The sequence below is a fragment of the Lobosporangium transversale genome (genome assembly GCF_002105155.1).
Source record: "Lobosporangium transversale strain NRRL 3116 chromosome Unknown BCR41scaffold_1, whole genome shotgun sequence".
NCBI lineage: Eukaryota > Fungi > Mortierellomycota > Mortierellomycetes > Mortierellales > Mortierellaceae > Lobosporangium > Lobosporangium transversale.
The window spans coordinates 1,347,904-1,365,230 of NW_019028979.1; the positions used below are offsets into that span (position 1 = coordinate 1,347,904).

The following is a 17,327-nucleotide window of genomic DNA, read 5'->3' on the forward strand; positions in this document are numbered from 1 at the left end:
ATAATAAGAACAGAAGAAAAAAGCAAGGTACTCAAGATAGCTGAGGTACTCAAAATGCCCAAGGCGCTTGTGACAAGGCGGCTGACATTAATCTTCATAGCCTTGCCCCTAGTTGTAGCTGTTAAAAAAAACAAAGAATATTTTTTTTTAAAAAACTTTGAGCCCAAATACAGACATACCTATACTAATGTATCCCTTGTAAGAAGAGTACATAATTTTTGATGCATTAGTGGTGATGATCATGTAACTCTCGTTTACGGCAGTTGACGAAAGTGATATCACAGAAGGTTCAATGTTTAGTTGGAGAGTAGGATTGCGATAGATGCACTTTGAGATTACGGAATAGCTTGATAGACCATGCTTGTGAAGATGATGGGGCATTTAACCGAATCAATAACATAGTGTAGTATATATTGCAAACAACCTTATATTATCACGACAAACTCAATCCTAAGGAAAATTAGCGCATACAATTCAAATGGGGTTGAAAAAGAGAATTTCCGTCATAATTGAACAGAAACTAGCGTTTAAAAGAACGACAAAAACTCCACTGGACGAAAAATAATAGTATCCCTTTGGTCAGTTAAGTGTGCTTATATTTTTAGGAAATTAGGTTTCTAGAAGATTCGCCCAATTTCACTTAACATGTCAACCAAATGTGTTCACTTTTAAATCATTTTTATATATATCTACACACACTCAACATATACACCATTCAATGGATACATCCTTCAACACATACACCTTATTCACACTCTTCTCACAGACACAATATGCCACGCACTTACAACAAAATTGACGCAGTTCAGCGCCAGAAGATTATTGAATCTGTCTACAATGAACATTTAACTTTTGCCGAGACTGCCCGCCGTTATGGCTTTCCCCAGTCTACAATTCGGTCCATTGCCCGCAAGTTTGAAAAAGATGGATTATTTGATAACAAGCCGCGTGGTGGGAACCGCCTCCCAGTTCTCAATGACAAGCACATTTCATGGATCAAGGAGCAGCTTGATGCTCATCCTGATAAACCGATTCGCGAATTACACCAAGAACTGAACAGATATTTCCAAAATAACCCCCCCGTATCCATCTCTTGTGTCTCGCGTGCAGTTAGGAAACAGGCCAAGTATACTCTCAAGCTCCGAACGTGCGTCTTGGGGCCAAAACGCCATGGAAAGCGGCATATCCATTAGTGATGCCGTGTTCCTTGATGAAGCTGGGTTTGACCTTCATTTGATGCGCCGCTTTGGGCGAGCCCTACAAGGGAAAAGAGCAGTAAAGATTAGGCCTATAAATCGTGGCCGCAACCTGTCTCTTTTGGTAACAGTTGGTCGAGAAGGAATAATTACTTCTAATGCCGGACTTGGCTCCTATAATTCAGAAAAGTTTCTTGAATTCCTCAATACCAAGCTGTTCCCAAGCCTCCAAGCGCCAATGATAATACTAATGGATAATGTCAAGTTCCATAAAAGCCTAGAGATCAAAAAAATAATTGAAGGCCATGGTCATACCCTCTTGTTCCTACCCCCATATACCCCTCACTTCAATACGGTTGAATGGGTCTTTGGTCATGTTAAGGCCCATGTAGGGATCCAAGAATTAGATAAGCAAGAAATGTTAACAGAGCACGTTGAGGCAAGCCTTCGAAATATTATCCCCTCAATGTGCTGTGGGTGGATGCGTGAGGTCAATAGGAACATGTCAATAGCACTCAGAGGTGAACTTCTGGGTTGATATTACAGTTGAATAAAACTTAAGCGAATTTGGTTTGAAAGTTAAGCGAAATTGGTAAGCCACTTGGCTCAGTTGGTTGGTAAAATAGCACACTCAATTGGTCAAAGGGATAGTCGTGAGTAGAGAGAAAAACAGTTAATTGATGGGAGGACAAAATCAAACTTTGATCCTTTGGAGATGACTGCGCCCAATATCTCTAAATGTTGCATTCAATAATTTTGAAGTGCTGACATTCTCCTTCTCCCTCTCATTTCCTCTTCTGATCTTGAATGTCTACAACAAAGCTCCCTAGTGGATTCACCCACCATCAATACCTCTTTTATTACCATATCAATGAATGTCAAATATTGGTACTTCATTGAATGACAAATGGAGGTTCCTCTCGATGTCCTTACATCCAGTGCTCCTATTCGAACCATTCGCGTCATTCGAACCATTCGCGTCATTCGAGTCGATCCAGGCTAGGGCTTATTCGAACCGGTTCGAACTTACCATGATTCGTTTTCGACTCGAATGCATTCGAACCCATTCGAATTCGATGTGTTCGAATCGAATAGGAGCACTGCTTACATCTCAGTTCTCTCAAGTCCCGTCTGGTAGCCTATGGTGTGTTTTGCCTTTTAAGGGCCCAGAGTTTCAAGTAGCTCCTTGTGGTTGCCCCTACGCTCCAGTTAAGGTAAATGAGGGTCATTTTGTTTTTTTGTCAGCCTAGGCTTGATTAAGTGGATAGAGTTCTTCAAGCCTCCTAATCTCACATAACGTAGAGTAGCTTCTATACTGATGCGCACTCCCTCACTCGATTTGATGTACTGCTGAACTTCCTAAATGGATCCAAGTGTTCCTGTAGCAAGCTTGCGTGCAACTGCCCTCTTGGTAATAGGAAACCAATGGAGGTCTGCCCATTCTGGTTTCAGGAATATTTTCCTTGTCACGGTTCCTGATCCTTAGTGCCGATAAAGTAGAGATACTAAGTTCCCTGACAATTTCAGTTGTTGGCTTCCCTTGTCGAAGTAAGGTCTGGGCACTTTGCACCTTTTCCGTAAAGGACTCCGTCATAATAAATGCTAAGCGTTGTGGAATGTTGCTCGTAAGTAAAGGCTCCTGGAGGTATGGCGGAAAGTAGATTTTAGTGGAAAAAAGAGAAGTCAAAATACATTCACCTTGTAAATCTGTCAAACTGAAAGTTGATAATTTCATTACGAAGTCATGACTAAGAGTAAGACCCGAGAGTAATAGTGAAGTAAATTAACTAAAGACACGACTTGCAGTCCACTGGCGGGGTGCTAGAGGACTTTTGGTGACGACTCTACTAAAGTGGCCAAGCCATTGACCGCCAGGTTCAAATATACTTCATGAAACGCCCTCAGCAGGCTGACATGGCTATGAAGTGTATAAGCAGCTCCTTTTCCTCTTAGAAACAAGGACGCGTACATGCATATAGCAGAGGAGCCTCTCTAAGGGTATATATTTATGGGAACAATTGCTCAACCTTTGAGCCCCAAATTGCATTTCTGCACCAAGAGGGATAGGACTCGCACTGGTTCCTGTCTGGTTCCATATTCCTTCAGGATTCATTGCCAATGCCGCTCCTAGTGCCGGAGCACCAATGCCCTACAGCTTTCCCATCTTCGGCTAAAGCTGGGATTCGAGCTGTTGTAAAGATTGATAAAGGATTGACCAAGCAGAATTATTACAGGACAGCCCTCAAAATTCGTCCGGCCGTGATTATTTACAGTAGTTAGGGAGGCACGAAGAGAATGATTGAGCGAGGGGGATGACATGATGATTAGGATTTGAATGGCGGCAAAGCAGCTCGCCAAAGTGGGTCCCCAATGACCATTATCCATCGAGCCAGGACCATATATGTGTTATCTTCTTTTATTGCCTAATTTAGCGAACTTTTCAGAAAACTACCCTTAAATAAAAGAAATAAACTATATAAATCTGCTCTGCTACCAAGTTGGATCTGCATCTTCTTGATAGTGAGCCAGGAAAAATAGTAAAACTAAAGACAAAAGGGTGGGTATAGGGTGGGACATATATGGTCCTGGCTCTCGGATAATAAGCTTAAGTCGTCATGTTATTCGACTTGGCCAGCTATTATGTTTTTATTAAAAGGAAAAGAATAAGAATGGTGAAAAGAGTGAGATAAATATGAGGCTTGGCTGTCGCAATCTAGTTCGTTACAATTATTGCTTGTCCCTTTCTATGTAAAGGGCTGCCTAGACTAAAAGCTCTACACTATAGCTCATAATCAGATGTGGTGGATGCTACCATGATAGCCATCGAAGCAGCGGTGTTAGTTAGCAGGGAAAGCATATGGATTGCTCTTGTTGGAGTTTATGTGTGATTTTTTTTTTTTTTTCTTTTTTTTACAAGAGCTGTCAAGAAGAGAAGGGAAGGGAGGTTTGGTCAATTCAAGCTTGGTTTCCAAAGAAGATGGTTGTGATAGGAAAGCAGCATTCATTACTATCATACTTGGCTTAAATTTCTCCCTAAAAAGCTACTGGCGTTGTTTTATTAGGAAGATGGCCTTCACAGATAACATTCCAAGGCGGTTTTTTGCGGGAACTTTGGGAAGAAGTTTAAAAAAAAAAAAAAAAGCTACATACAATACAGGGCAACTACTAAGCTATGGCATCCTCCATTTTAATAAATGTTATGCTTGGAAGCAGTCTCTCCCTAGATTGCTTTTATGGCTCAACGCAGTAGATAGATCCGACTGGTGAGATGCCTTTGTGGCGACAGCGCTTGTCCAAGTAACGCTTGCAACCTGTTGGACCATGAGGCTGAATTACGCAAATGTTATCGTCCACAGAAAGTAAGGGAACGCAAGTATCTAAAAGGATTTTTTTTTTATTTTAAAAAAGAGGTCAGCAAGAATAGACCATCCATTTCTCTTGGAAAAATGAAAATGAGCCTTTCAGCTTAACTAACCTCCAGGGATCATTTTTTTGCGCAAAGGTTCAACAGGGATGCCCTCTGTATCGCAAATCTTGTACCACAGCTCATAAGCAGATGTGGTGGATGCCATCACGGCGATTATCAAAGCAACAGAGCAGATAATAGAAGAGAGTGTGGTATGCATTTTTTTTTGTTATCTATTCTTTTTGAAAAAAAAAAAAAAAAAAAAAAAAAAAAGAAATGAAGAAAAGAAGTAAATGGGTTCATTGAGTGTTTTTTTTTTTTTTTTTTTTTTTTTTTTTGAAAAAAAAGGACACATGTAAAAGGAGTCAATTGAAGGCGCCCTTCATTCTTAGGCGTATTTTTAGCTCCGGAGAGAGAGTTGTTTATACGCCGCTCCTCTGTCTTAAATATCACACACGCCGCTTTGACACTGAATGCTAGGCATTTAACCGCATAAAGGTATCAGTTTCGGCGGAAGTTTGTACTGAAATGCAATGCGCAATGTTGTCATGGTAAAAGATCATACCACTTAATTTGTATTTAAAAAAAGAACGAAGGGTCATCATATCGCAAATAAGGAAATATCCTTGACAATGGACATCTATTCAGGTGATATTATTGAGGTAGCTCTCTCCTCCAAGCGGGATAATTGTTGCATGCTGTTGTCCAACACAAAGACAGAGGCAAGAATCTAAAACGAAAACAAATCGCTCATTTTCATATACAGCTACAAGATATTGTTTAATGGGCAATTATATGACGCTAACTAAGCTTGCATTTCTACTTCTTGCTGACGCTCTCTCTCAGCCTTGCGTTGTTCTTTTGACTTTCTGAAATATCGCGTCTCTTCAGGATCAAAGCCTCCTTCTGGTGCACCAAAATATGCCCATGATGGTGTTTCTGCCATGTAATCCAGACTGGTGAACTTTTCCCCAGACTCGACCAAATCAAAGAATTTGTCATAGTCGATATGTGTATACCACTTTCCATCCTTTTTGAATTTGGTCGAGGCGACCAATATAGAACAAGAATGAGCGTGCTCTGCCGCAATCTCATAACCAGCGCCCAATTGCTCTTGAATCAGCTCCACAAACCGAACAACTTCTGTATGATAGGGAACATTAGCCATTGTCAAACCAGATGCACCTCCATAACCACAATAAGTTACTCCCTTGATCTCAATGAAATCAGGCTGACCACGACGGATCAGCTCAACATAGTTGGCAATTTCATCCGTATTGAAATCCTTGACCAGCGTCAATCTGTAGACTGTACGCTGACCCTTCCTGCCCAGAGCATCCAAACTGTCGAGGAATCGTTCCCAAAAGTCACGGAATAGAGGCCGGTCAATTTTCTTCAGCGATTCTTTTGTAGAGGCATCGACACTGACATACAACTGGGTTACTGGGTCCATACTAGCAATAGCATCGGGGAACTGAGCGTTTGTCACCAGGAACGATGAAATGCGCTTCTTGTGTAGCAACTTGACGAATTCATTGATATGGGGGTACTATACATGTAAAAAAAAAATTTGTTAGTCCGAGTCCACGATAATTTAGACGGATAGTATGAATCTATAGTCTTGCATGTTCCCAAGACTTACGAAAATAGGCTCGCCAACTAAAGACAGGGCGCAGTGCTTGACCTGAGTGGCCTCAACAAAACGGTCAGCGCGGACACCAGGAACGCCCTTGAGCTGCTTTAGCATTCCATAGTGGTTTTCCAATGCGCCTTCCAAAATGAACTCTGGGTCATCGACCTTCCATCTCCACTCTGTACCAACAGGATTAGTATGATGTCTCCAGCTACATCAAGTATGATAAGTAGTAAAAGAAAATAGAGTTAGCATTAATATATGTAAAGATAATGTACCATCTCAGCAGAGCATTTAAAATGCATAAAACAAAGAAAAGTACCAGAAGACACATTTGTTGGCGCATGCTAAAGAGGGGGTGGTTTCCATGCAGAGATGAGACTGAATACCATAGAACGAGTGCTTATAGCAGAATCCGCGACCTCTCAGTGCAGCCTTAGTCCAGCGGCAGATCTTGACACCAGAGTGGGTCCCAATAATTTTGTACCCTTGCTTGGTTAATGATTTGTACAGCAGAGGGCTGACCATCTCACGCACCTCTCGGGGCTTGATTGCTCTACCATCCTTGGTCTCACCAATCATACGCTTTGCACGAACTTTCTGATTCGCATAAGCTTCCTCATCCAGAGCCTTATCTTCCTTGGCTTGCCTGATCTTGCGAGCCACGTTGCCCATATCCTCTACATCAACCATGTCACCTTCTGAAGTACTGCCTCCATCAATTGTTGGTAACCCCAGCTTTTCCTCCTTGGTTTTCTTCACAGCTTGGCCATCTTCATCAAACTCTCCGTCATCATCATGTTCTGAGGCTGATGCGCCATCCTCCTCGTCTGATGAGAAATAAGCTTCGTGAACATGGCTCTGATTTGGATCCAAGAGTGATTCCAGAAGAGCGTCATTCCACTGTTTGAATGCGCCACCCTGATCTATAAAGGAGTAATTAATATCAGTATACGATACTATTGTATCTCCTTGACAATCTTTTTATTTTATTTTATTTTATTTTTTTTTTGAATTCCTTACCTCCATTCTTGTCTCCTTCACCAAAAGGCCAGACACGTTGAGCACCTAGCTGTCCAAGCCATTTATCTGCAGATCGGGGACCGTTACAGAACTCATCACCATAAGCTGAATCACCCAAACCAAAGACGGAGAACTTGAGCTTCTTGAGTGATTCTCGCTCCACACGCCAATCGAATCGTGTATCCTCAAGCCACTTCAAAAACCAGTCGTTAGGACCCTCCACGTTATAAGTCGATAGAATAAAGATGCACAATGAAGATTCACTCAAGAAATCCTCGGTATCATAGTCCACAATATCGATCAACTTGGGCTCCGGAAGGCCTCGTGAGGCAACAGATTGTGCTAGTTCTTGAGCAAAGAGCTTTGCTGTCCCAGTGATGGTCGAATAAAATACTTTCATGGGTTCTGTGAGCATAGGAAGCAGCAAAGGATCAATCTTAGCAGGGGCTGTCGGAGCAAATCCATTTGTCGATGAACAGGCACAAGCATGACCACCACAGCCATTGGAGACAGTGCTAGTAGGAACAGAAGCAGTGATGATATTGCCATCATCATCTACCATAGTGTTGTTGTGGTTATTTTCATTCTTATATTTCCCACCGCAGCATCCGGTTGAGGTATCGCCTGCAGGTTTGTTCTTGCCTCCACAACAACCGTCGACAGTCGAAGAGGTAACGATTGGAGCAGAGGCAGAAGTAGTGACCGGATCAGCTTGCTTTTTATTCTTGGGTTTCTTACGAATCACTTTGGGTAGTTTTCGGAACTCTTCCTTCTTGAGCCCCTGATGTCTGTAGGGCTTTTGCTCGGCCGTGGCATGATCCATTACTCTAGAAACGGCAGCGGGAGAGAGAGTTGGGATAGTGGGGTCATGTTCCATATCCTGAACGATCCCCTCAACCTCGTTAGGTGGTTCTTTATTCTCACTAGCATCCTTATCCCTTTTAGAGTCGCTGTTATTCTCCTTGTCTTCATTAGTGTTGTTGGTGTTTGAATTGACCTTTTCTTTGTTGGAGAGAATAATGGAAAGAGTTGCAATGGCAAAGGCCATGCAGACCAAAGGAATGCGGTACTCCTTCCAAAGCTGTAAAGCTGATGATGAACTCATGTTAAATGTATTCTTCTTTTCTTTCCGGCTAAAATAGAAAGAGGAGGGGAAAGAGAGAGTGAGGAAGGTGCAGCAACTGAAGTAAAAAAAAAAAAAAAAAAAAAGGTTCGTCCTCTGTGGTCTGTGTAGGCCCTGACTTTTTTTTTTAAGATTGTTGTTTGGGTCCAATGGACAAAGTAAATTGTCAAGCCACTTTAATGCAGTCACATTCTCCTAAATCAATTTATTATTTATTATGAAATATATACAGTTTATTTGTAGCAATGCCATAACCGACCCTTGCTTAAGATACCTAGCTCACAGATAAAGCTGTTGGGATCCCCTTCATCAACCGTTGTGCTGTGTGTGTTGCCACTTCCAGCCCCGGCCCCCTCCCCACCAGTCCCCTCGCCAGGGATTTCCTCGTCAATCTTGGCCTCCAAGTTCTCGATCGGTACCTGCCAATGGTTCTGCCCATAGACAACACTAGCCATCTTGGCCATTTTAAGTACATCTTTTAGGTTTCGAGTGCCTGAGTCAAAATAGGGCCACTCGGATGGATCCCTGACTGCATACTCAGACAAATATCGGATCGCATCTTCTATTGTGCCTCCTCCGCTCTCAATAGTGACGCTCTTTTTGGAGGTGATTCTGATCGTACTTTGAATAACGGGCCCCCTATGATGCCACAGATCCACATCGTATGTAGATGCCTGGATGGCCAACAGCATCAATCCTTGTAAGTTAAAGGTCGAATAAAAGAAACTGATAGGTCGGAAAGTTTCGTGGGGCTGTGCACCATCCTTGCGGATTTGAGGTCCAACTCTTTTCTCTTTAGCTTCCTCCATCAAAGCTCTGGCGTCTTCATTACGGCCCAAGAATTCGAGAATAGAGACGTATTGAACTGAGAAGTAGGTGCCATGGTTATTTTTAGCATTCTTCTCCTGATTAGCTTCGAACGACTCGTCTAACCAACTTATATAGGACTTGAACCAGGTCTGGAGCCTAGGAATCAATGTGGGCTCTGAATGCATGGCCTTGGATCCTTCGATTGCCTTGAGTGCATCAAACATTCTAAAACAAAAATGTGTAAAAGTAAGGAAAGAAGCATGTTAACAAAAGTCACTCGCGATTATAGAAAAAAAAAAAAATAGAAGGAAATTGGTAGAGAAAGTATAGAGAGAGTGTAGAGAGAGGCATTACCCATAGACTTTGAACATGTCAAGGACACCTTGAGCACGTCCGAGATTGTTGCCAAAGATCAAACTGCCATACTTGATATTAGGATTCATGTAGGTTTCTTCGTCTAGGAACCACTGCTTGACTCTGAATACAACCTTTTCAGCATAGCGCTCCTCGCCTGTCCAAAAATATGCCTGTCCCATATAGTAGCAGTCCCTAAAGACTTTTCTCAAAAGCCGATAATCCCATACCAAGTCCATGTCTGGGTTGGGTTTACCATCAATTCGGATATACGGCAGGCCACTGGGGGTGTTTGGATTCTTCCAGAAGTAACGTGCCAATGAGGTATAATCATGAATATCGCCTGAAGGTGGGATCTTGTCCTTGGGCTTGATGACCACTGAGTAAATAGAATTGTTGCGGTAGGCAATATTAGCCTGGCCTAAAATATATTTAACAGCCGCATCTCGCTCGAGCTTGATATGGGGCCTGCTCTTGAAATAGTCGTCCAAGGCTTTGACACCGATCTTTTCCTCAAGGAGTTTTTTAGATGCAGTCGGAAGAAACGCCTCATCAAACTCTGTCGGCAAATCGTCCTGAAGCACTCCCTTATTGTTGTCTTGGGGCTGTTGCACCAGATGTCTATTATTCCCTTCCTGTGGCGGTGTACGTTTCTCTTTCTCCTCGTCGTCGTCTTCATTATTAAACAGGATCTTGTCGTTATTGACCTCCTCTATATCCTTCCGTTCCCGATCTTCCTCTTCTTTCAGCCTTTGTTTTTCCATCTCATCCACTTTTTCATTTTCGGCTTGCTTCTGTTTCAACAATTCTCTGTACTTTTCTTCTGCTTTGAGTTGTCGTTCTGCTTCTTCTGTTTGTTGGAGTTTTTGTTTCTGTAACAAAGCTTCTTGTTGCTCTTGTGTACCGCCATTGCCTCGCCAGTTTTCATTGTTGACGCGGTTAAGAGCAGTATTAGTGTGTGGGGTAAGAACATAAAGGGTATAGAAGAGACAGAGGCCTAGCAGTACAGTAAGCCACCTCTTACTGGTTCCTCGTAAGTGAACCATGTTTGATTGATTGTTGTCTCTATTGGCAAAATTATTAGATATAAGGTTGTAGATTTTTGCAAAAAAACAAAAAACAAGGATGGGAGTGAAGAGAAGGAATCTGGACAAGAGAGGAGAGAGAGAAAAGACAAAGAGAGCAACAGAGAGAGTAGAGAAAAAGAGAGATAAACATCCACCTCTTATCCCTATGATGCGATCGATTTGTGTAGAGTATGTTTACTGGGATCAAATGTTATTTTGGGCGCCTAGGCTCGTCGGCGCGGCGTAGACACAGGATGAATCTGCATGGGCGCACACGCACGAGCTATTTTCCACAACAACCAAGATGCACAAAGCACACATGTTTTTGTGAACGAGAGCCCATTGCCATCAAACCTTGTCAAAAAAAATTGCTGATCCATCTCTCTGTCAAGGACATTTAAAAGGTTTTTATATGAATATAGCGACAATGTGCATACATAGTATTAGGAACCTTAAGAAAATCGTATCGATATGAAAAGATCTAGAATGGCCATTGTTCTGTCTAATACCTTCCTAAGTTCGTTTAGTGGTTTATTCTTAATACAAAACATGGGCGCAAAAAAAATAAAATAAATAAAAGGGCAAATCTTGTACTTCATTTGAGCCTTCACTCAAACACCAACTTTTGTTACCAGAGATTTGTAGCTTTAGAAGGCGCTACATTGCTTTTACGCGTTTTTTTTTTTTTTTTTTACTTGTTTGTTTCTCTGTTTGCTTGTTCGTTTGAATGAAGGATTTCACATGTGTACATGTATGTGTGCGATAGGTTAGAGGAGATTTTCATCAAAGGTAGTTTTATTATTAACAATTAACAATCCTCAAAATTGTCTTTTTTTAGTTTCTAGCATAGCCACAACTTAGAATTTCAATCTTCTATTCGTAAAAAAAGATGGGCAGAGCAGAGACCATCTTGGCTTGAACAATCAGTCCATTTCTTCGATAGTAGGCTGTGATGGCTGTGCTTCTTCTGCCCCTGCGCCCAGTGCTGGCCGTGACGACGATGCTGGTGGTCCTGAGAAGAGACTGCTCATTAGATCTGCTAACAAGTTAGCCTGTTTTGGTGCCCTAACCCCAAAGAACAGCTCTCCAATAGTCGCCATCATCTATATTTGTTTGTTTATGTAAAATAGTTATCAGTTTTATATCGTACTTGAAGCATAAGGGATTGCCACTACAATGCATCTTTTTTTTTTTTTTTTTTTTTTTTTTTTTTTTTTGCTGTGAATAATCACTTACCGCGCCAAAATTCTCGTCAATGGACAGAATACCTTTATACTTTGCAGAAAGCTGCTTAAAGAGAGCAGGGTTACCGGTTTCACAGGACAAGAGCAACAGCTGTGTAAAATTGAGCAGTGAGGACTTGAAGGTCTGCACAGTTTTGGTAGAACCTGAAGGGGTGTTATACTTTTGTTCTGATGCCAAATAGGTTGATGGCAATCGCTCTACAAATGTTTTATAAACAACATTAGCATCGCGTAAATTTTTCATTGATAATTCCTGAAGGACACCGCGTAACAGGTATGCGCCCTTATCATGACTAGGTTCCATTTCTGACCACTCGAACAAGGCAAGTCCCAACGCCTCTGCACTTTCTTGTGTTCCTACTAACAGATGTGCCTCTGCTTGAGCGTAGTCCTTTTCTGGGTGCGTCCCACATTGGAATAAAGTCATAGTAATTGATAATAATGATAAAAAACAATAACAATAACAATAAAAAGTCAGATGCCGCTCATGCAATAGTTTCGCAAACCTGTTAAAGGCTATGTGTGATTCATGCTTTAATATACCTCTCCAGAACAACAATCCCACATAGTGTTGAATCAGAGGATCGCCCTCCCGGTACTCTCCATTGTATCCAGACCAGCTAGATTGAAGGGTTTTTTGTAATAAGGTGAAGGATAAATAACAATAATAAAGATTCAACAATCAATTTCCAGGAGTTGCCAATTTACTCAATATTAGCTAACAGTCGTCAATTGCAGCGCGGTATAGTTTACCTGATAGCCCCTTGGAGAAATGATCTACGTTGAGTGTTCTCGGGTCCCATCAAGTCAGCAAGATCGAAAATACGATCTATCCATTATTGTTAAGGATATGTCAGTATTCCTAATACATCAAAAATAGGATAATTCCTTAACTAGCAATCCTTTTTTTTTTTTTTTTTTTTTTTTTTACCTCGAGATTCTTCTGTGACAGGAATCTTTGCCTGATTGTAGACATCAATAAGGTATATTGCCAAGTCTGTTCCTGAGTTGCCCTGCTTATGCTTCAACAGAAGCATTGCTCCAGAGTGCAAAAGATCGATCGCATCATTGTAATTTTGAGCCTTGACATAGCTGATAAAATAAATAAAAATGTTAAGGGTATGAATAATATTAGTAGTGGAAAACATCTTGCCTTGTGAATTAATTATGGTCGTTATTATTTGATTTCAACTAAAGGGATGTCCTGTTTTTTCATGTTCCTGACTTGTAAAGAGAAAAGAAAAAGGATGAAGACAAACGTACCGATTGGCTACAGTACGGTACATCTGATGGGCCTCATAATAGTTTCCGTCACCCACAGACTTTTCTAGTTTCTTCAATGTTTTTGCAGTTCCTCTTGCGGCGGCCATAATGAATGCTCTTTCCTTGTTGTTGGTGATGTAGCTTTGAAGGAGGAATGAGATGGTTTCGTCGCGTATCCTTGCGTTTTCTATGGTCTTCCACGCTCCTATCTGTGGCTCAGCACAAATTCTGTTCGCTCCGAGCAGTCACCCACTTTCTTTTCTTCATTCATTCCCTCCACATTCTTTCATTGCAAGAGGAAGCAAAACATTCCACACAATCTCGACCTCGTTTTTCTTCATTACTTCGTTAACCGACTTTCCTTTTTTTTTTTTTTTTTTTTTTTTTATATTTTTTGTTGTCCTTCGTCTCGCACTCTCTCACTCCTTTTTTTTTATTCAATTTTATTTTATTTCCCTCGCACACGACTGGCTTTGCCCAGATTTTTTTTTTTTCTTTGACAAACTCTTGGTACTCTTTCTATTTTACAACTCAGCCATGGGGATCTATCGACCTTTAGTGGTAAACAAAATAAAAAAAAAAAAAACCATTATTGTTTCCCTTTTCTTCTCAAGAATCAAAGCATTATCTTTTCTAATATGAAGGGTCTCTAATTTCATTATTTGATTATTATTAGGTGACGGCTTTAATAGAAGGATGTCAAATCCCAGCATGTGGTGTGCCCGCTACAATGGTACATGTTTATATTTATAGTCATCAATTGAAATTAAGCTTTCAACAAAGTTCCCTTTTGTCTTATATGACGCCTGATCCAGGTTATTGAATAATGACTGTAATAAATATATATGCATATAGAGAATGAACCTAATGGCTTCTAGCAGGGAGGATCCAAGGATACTCTACATTGGTATGAGGCTCTCCATTTTACACTTTTTTTTTGTCTGTTGTCTTCTACATTTTTTTTTTTCTAAATAACCGACACTTTATAGTCAACGGTGACAAGATTCTTGTGTATCATTTCTCAACGCTCACACCTTCGGGAATGCCCACTCTTTCAAATTGGCTCTCTGACCCAAGATGCACAAACGATGTAAAGAATACTAACTTAAACGAACGAACTTCTTGAGAAGAAGCTGAGAAAAAAAACAGAAAATGACCTTTTTTTTTTTTTGGTTCATGTTTTTGGGTGTAATTAGCATGTCAATGATAGAACAATCAATGTAATGAAGATTGGATACCTTGGCACAGAGGAGGTCCTGGTAACTGCTGATGAAACCGGTGATGTCTGTGTATGGTTCACTATGAACCTTCGGCGTGATCCACTGTTACTGAGGTGAGGTTTGATATCGAAGTTTTTATTTCTTTAAATTTAGTTCAAAGTTTATCGGTAAATGCGAGGAATTTTGCTTATTCATACTTTCTATTTTTTTTCTTTTTTCCTTCCTAACTCTGCCCGGTACATAGTGTTGGGAAGTCTGCATGGGGGATCGCCATTCATTCAGAGCAGCGTCTGATCGCTATATCGTGCAATGCTCATACTGTCACTGTGTTTCATTGTGGAATTGACTCTTGTTGGTCTCAGCGAGTATTGTCCAGAGATAATTCATCAACCAGGACAGATAATGGAGCAGGAGCAATATTAACAAATGTAGCTTCGTTAGCTACTTCAACTCCACTCCCATCATTCGAACCTCATATCGAGCACACCTCACAACAAATCCTTCGTGGACATCAACACAACATTCCTTCAGTCACATTTTCACGCTGCGGGAATTTTCTTGCTACAGCGTCAGTGGATCGTACTTGTAGGACCTGGCGTCTATCGGATGGACAACAAATCCAACATAAATCATTAGGGCCCCTTTGGGGCTGGGGGGTCTGTTTTGTGGATAAAGATGACTCCTGGATGACTCTTTCTCGACAAGAATATAAGCAGATCCCAAAAGACCATTTGCATCCAGGCAAATTGCCTGGTCAGAATGTCAGAGATTCTCCATTATCAACCACTGCGTTTTCACAACGACGATTACCCCCTGGAAGGGATTATCGAATGGTTCGGAGTCGATGGTTTGCTGGCCCGTTACATAATACTTCATGTGACGAGCTTGATAGTGATGATGAAGATCCTCGGAGGAGCCGTGGTGATGCTGATGGAGCGGACGAAATAGATTACATGGATGATCGAGATGCAGCCTTATTTGGGATGGACGATGATGAAGGCGAAGATGAATGGGAGGACACGAGTACTGATGGAGGAGAAGGACATGAAAGAGATGTAGAAGAGCAAGAGGAAGAAGAAGTAGGAGAGACGATGGATGAGGGTGATGATTTAGAAAACGAATTCGGGCGACGGGGTCTAGAGGCGATTCTGCAGCCAATACAACATTCGGATGTTTCTGCCGATACAGGTGACGATGCAGATATCGAGGGTACTGGTATCGATACAGAAGATGGTGGTGGCACTACTACAGAAGATGGTGCTGGCACTAGGTCTTCAACCGTACTTGCACAGCGGAGCCATCGGACAGATGTCCGGAGGCCGAGCGTTGCAGCAGCGGCCAGATCGTCAATCCAACAGCAAGGAGAGTCCTCATCAGAACATGAAGTACTAAAAGCGTCTATGTCATCAGCACGTACCACAGAGTCAAACATTGCTATTATGGACAAAATTGATGATAATGCGTCCGGCGGCCGAGGAGATCATCTTGATCAGTCACTGCCTCAGGAAGTTATAGAAGCTCGGGAATGGGCAATCAATGTAGATCCGAATGCTTTCACAGCTTATATATGCACACAACAAATTAGTGAAGGATCGCTGTCCTCCCAGCTCCGAAACCATCGCAACCGGAGATTAGGCATCGGAACAAAAGCAACGGCAGCATCAGAGCTTATTGCGGCCCAAAGATCTGTGCCGCCCTCCACGTCAAACCTGCTATCAATGCCGTCACCTTCACTTTCACATTCCACCCTAACATTACCTCCGCTACCAGCATCATCACAACCACAGCCTTCATTGCCCTCAGAGCTTTTACTCTGTGCAACAGCTCGCAACATTTATCTCCTCAGTCAAGATCATCCACCACCACCAAATAGGCGTACAAAAACATATAGCTCGAGACTAGCATCGGCAAGAGACTCTTTGGAAAGCCTCCAGTCAGACCCTCCTGATGAAGGCTTGATTACCCATAATGAGCTGTTGATGTGGCACAGTAACCTATTTCAAGACGAAGACCCCGACTACGATTCAGATCCGTATTATGACTATACTATGGATGAGCTTATGGGCACTGCGGACGATGATAGCAATAGTGGTGATAGTGAGAGTGATGATGACAACGATGACGATGACCCTTATGCGCATCACCACCATCACGATAATGATGTTGACATGGATGATCAGGATGATGAGGAGGAAGGAGTCCAGGAAGGAGGAGAAGGTCAGATTCCAGCTCTTTATACTATCTCTGTCGCACGTGCAGCTGTTGCAAGAGCCGACGGACGACGATTTCATTTCCTGGAACATTTTGATCGCATCTTCAATATATTGCTGATCCCGGAACTAAATGTCCTCATTGCAGCCAGCCAGAAGGGCGCAGTGACCATTTTTCGGTTGCTGAAGGTCTTAGACGATCCATCATGCTCAGAAACTTTGACAGCTGAAACTGCTACATCAGCAGCAGGAGCATCGTCGACAACATTGCCCACGGGCTCAACGCGAAAAGGGAGTGTAGCAGAGTGTAGCATTAGCAGTATGGAGCATAAGCTTACTGGAGACGCGCTGACAGGAGCAGGAGTAGACAACGAGGCAAGAAAGAGAATGAAAAAGAAGGCAGCGGCAGAGGGCGAAGGGATGGACCATTCAAACGATGACAAGAGCCAGCATAACAGCCGCGACCATGACCGTGACAAAGAGCATGAGCCAAAGTTTAAAGCTACCAACAAGCCCGTGGAACGATTCGTACTCTTCCCAGAAGTATATCTTCCTCGGCTGGAGCCCCCACCACAGCCACTCTTTGGTGTCTCGGTCGTCCCTCTATGTTCGCCTTCATCTTCGTCAGCATCTGCATCATCAGTGTTCCTGTTGCATCTGGCCTATATTGACACTCAGTTTTATAGTTATGAAATCCGTCTTCGAAACGAAAAGGATGATACTGTCGCTTTGAATAACATTTTTGTATAGTATATATAGTTTATCAAGAGACTTTCTT

The 17,327-nt window shown here is 42.0% G+C and overlaps 6 protein-coding genes across 6 annotated transcripts; 2 read left to right on the forward strand and 4 right to left on the reverse strand.

Annotated features, from left to right (window-relative positions):
* Nucleotides 1-773: 773 nt before the first annotated feature.
* On the forward strand, nt 774-1,193 carry BCR41DRAFT_366670 (hypothetical protein; the record flags this gene model as incomplete). Its single annotated transcript, XM_022026235.1, has 1 exon — nt 774-1,193. The coding sequence occupies one exon, from the start codon at nt 774-776 to the stop codon at nt 1,191-1,193; it is 420 nt and encodes a 139-aa protein (XP_021886669.1).
* A 3,199-nt stretch (nt 1,194-4,392) lies between these two features.
* On the reverse strand, nt 4,393-4,967 carry BCR41DRAFT_9709 (hypothetical protein). The gene is made up of 3 exons (XM_022031100.1): nt 4,954-4,967; nt 4,672-4,858; nt 4,393-4,586 (listed from the first exon to the last, which is right to left on the reverse strand). The coding sequence occupies exons 2-3, from the start codon at nt 4,820-4,822 to the stop codon at nt 4,540-4,542; spliced, it is 198 nt and encodes a 65-aa protein (XP_021886670.1). The 5' UTR covers nt 4,823-4,858; nt 4,954-4,967; the 3' UTR covers nt 4,393-4,539.
* A 396-nt stretch (nt 4,968-5,363) lies between these two features.
* On the reverse strand, nt 5,364-8,453 carry BCR41DRAFT_344403 (hypothetical protein). Its single transcript, XM_022022505.1, has 4 exons — nt 7,259-8,453; nt 6,558-7,161; nt 6,245-6,446; nt 5,364-6,151 (listed from the first exon to the last, which is right to left on the reverse strand). The coding sequence occupies exons 1-4, from the start codon at nt 8,361-8,363 to the stop codon at nt 5,408-5,410; spliced, it is 2,655 nt and encodes an 884-aa protein (XP_021886671.1). The 5' UTR covers nt 8,364-8,453; the 3' UTR covers nt 5,364-5,407.
* Nucleotides 8,454-8,614: 161 nt separating this feature from the next.
* On the reverse strand, nt 8,615-10,309 carry BCR41DRAFT_298138 (alginate lyase-domain-containing protein; the record flags this gene model as incomplete). The annotated part of the gene is made up of 2 exons (XM_022020481.1): nt 8,615-9,416; nt 9,546-10,309. 2 exons carry the CDS (start codon nt 10,307-10,309, stop codon nt 8,615-8,617), a joined length of 1,566 nt encoding a protein of 521 aa, XP_021886672.1.
* A 1,080-nt stretch (nt 10,310-11,389) lies between these two features.
* BCR41DRAFT_344405 (hypothetical protein) lies at nt 11,390-13,280 on the reverse strand. Its single transcript, XM_022022506.1, has 6 exons — nt 13,120-13,280; nt 12,788-12,948; nt 12,610-12,685; nt 12,400-12,476; nt 11,849-12,252; nt 11,390-11,715 (listed from the first exon to the last, which is right to left on the reverse strand). Exons 1-6 carry the CDS (start codon nt 13,224-13,226, stop codon nt 11,536-11,538), a joined length of 1,005 nt encoding a protein of 334 aa, XP_021886673.1. The 5' UTR covers nt 13,227-13,280; the 3' UTR covers nt 11,390-11,535.
* A 321-nt stretch (nt 13,281-13,601) lies between these two features.
* Nucleotides 13,602-17,299, forward strand: BCR41DRAFT_382885 (hypothetical protein; the record flags this gene model as incomplete). Its single annotated transcript, XM_022027392.1, has 6 exons — nt 13,602-13,680; nt 13,796-13,852; nt 13,975-14,026; nt 14,109-14,209; nt 14,316-14,452; nt 14,584-17,299. The coding sequence occupies exons 1-6, from the start codon at nt 13,657-13,659 to the stop codon at nt 17,297-17,299; spliced, it is 3,087 nt and encodes a 1,028-aa protein (XP_021886674.1). The 5' UTR covers nt 13,602-13,656.
* Nucleotides 17,300-17,327: the final 28 nt, after the last annotated feature.

Bases quoted from the DNA above. Each gene is read 5' to 3' on its own strand.
- BCR41DRAFT_9709 (XM_022031100.1), bottom strand. From the start codon at position 4,822: ATGCATACCACACTCTCTTCTATTATCTGCTCTGTTGCTTTGATAATC. The intron at 4,587-4,671 runs GTTAGTTAAGCT...TAAAATAAAAAA, and splicing joins CAAAAAAATGATCCCTGGAG to AAAATCCTTTTAGATACTTG.
- BCR41DRAFT_344403 (XM_022022505.1), bottom strand. From the start codon at position 8,363: ATGAGTTCATCATCAGCTTTACAGCTTTGGAAGGAGTACCGCATTCCT. The intron at 6,447-6,557 runs GTACTTTTCTTT...TACTTGATGTAG, and splicing joins GCCAACAAATGTGTCTTCTG to CTGGAGACATCATACTAATC. The intron at 6,152-6,244 runs GTAAGTCTTGGG...TTACATGTATAG, and splicing joins TAGTTGGCGAGCCTATTTTC to TACCCCCATATCAATGAATT.
- BCR41DRAFT_344405 (XM_022022506.1), bottom strand. From the start codon at position 13,226: ATGGCCGCCGCAAGAGGAACTGCAAAAACATTGAAGAAACTAGAAAAG. The intron at 12,686-12,787 runs GTAAAAAAAAAA...AATAATGGATAG, and splicing joins TGTCACAGAAGAATCTCGAG to ATCGTATTTTCGATCTTGCT. The intron at 12,477-12,609 runs GTAAACTATACC...CCTTCAATCTAG, and splicing joins TTTCTCCAAGGGGCTATCAG to CTGGTCTGGATACAATGGAG.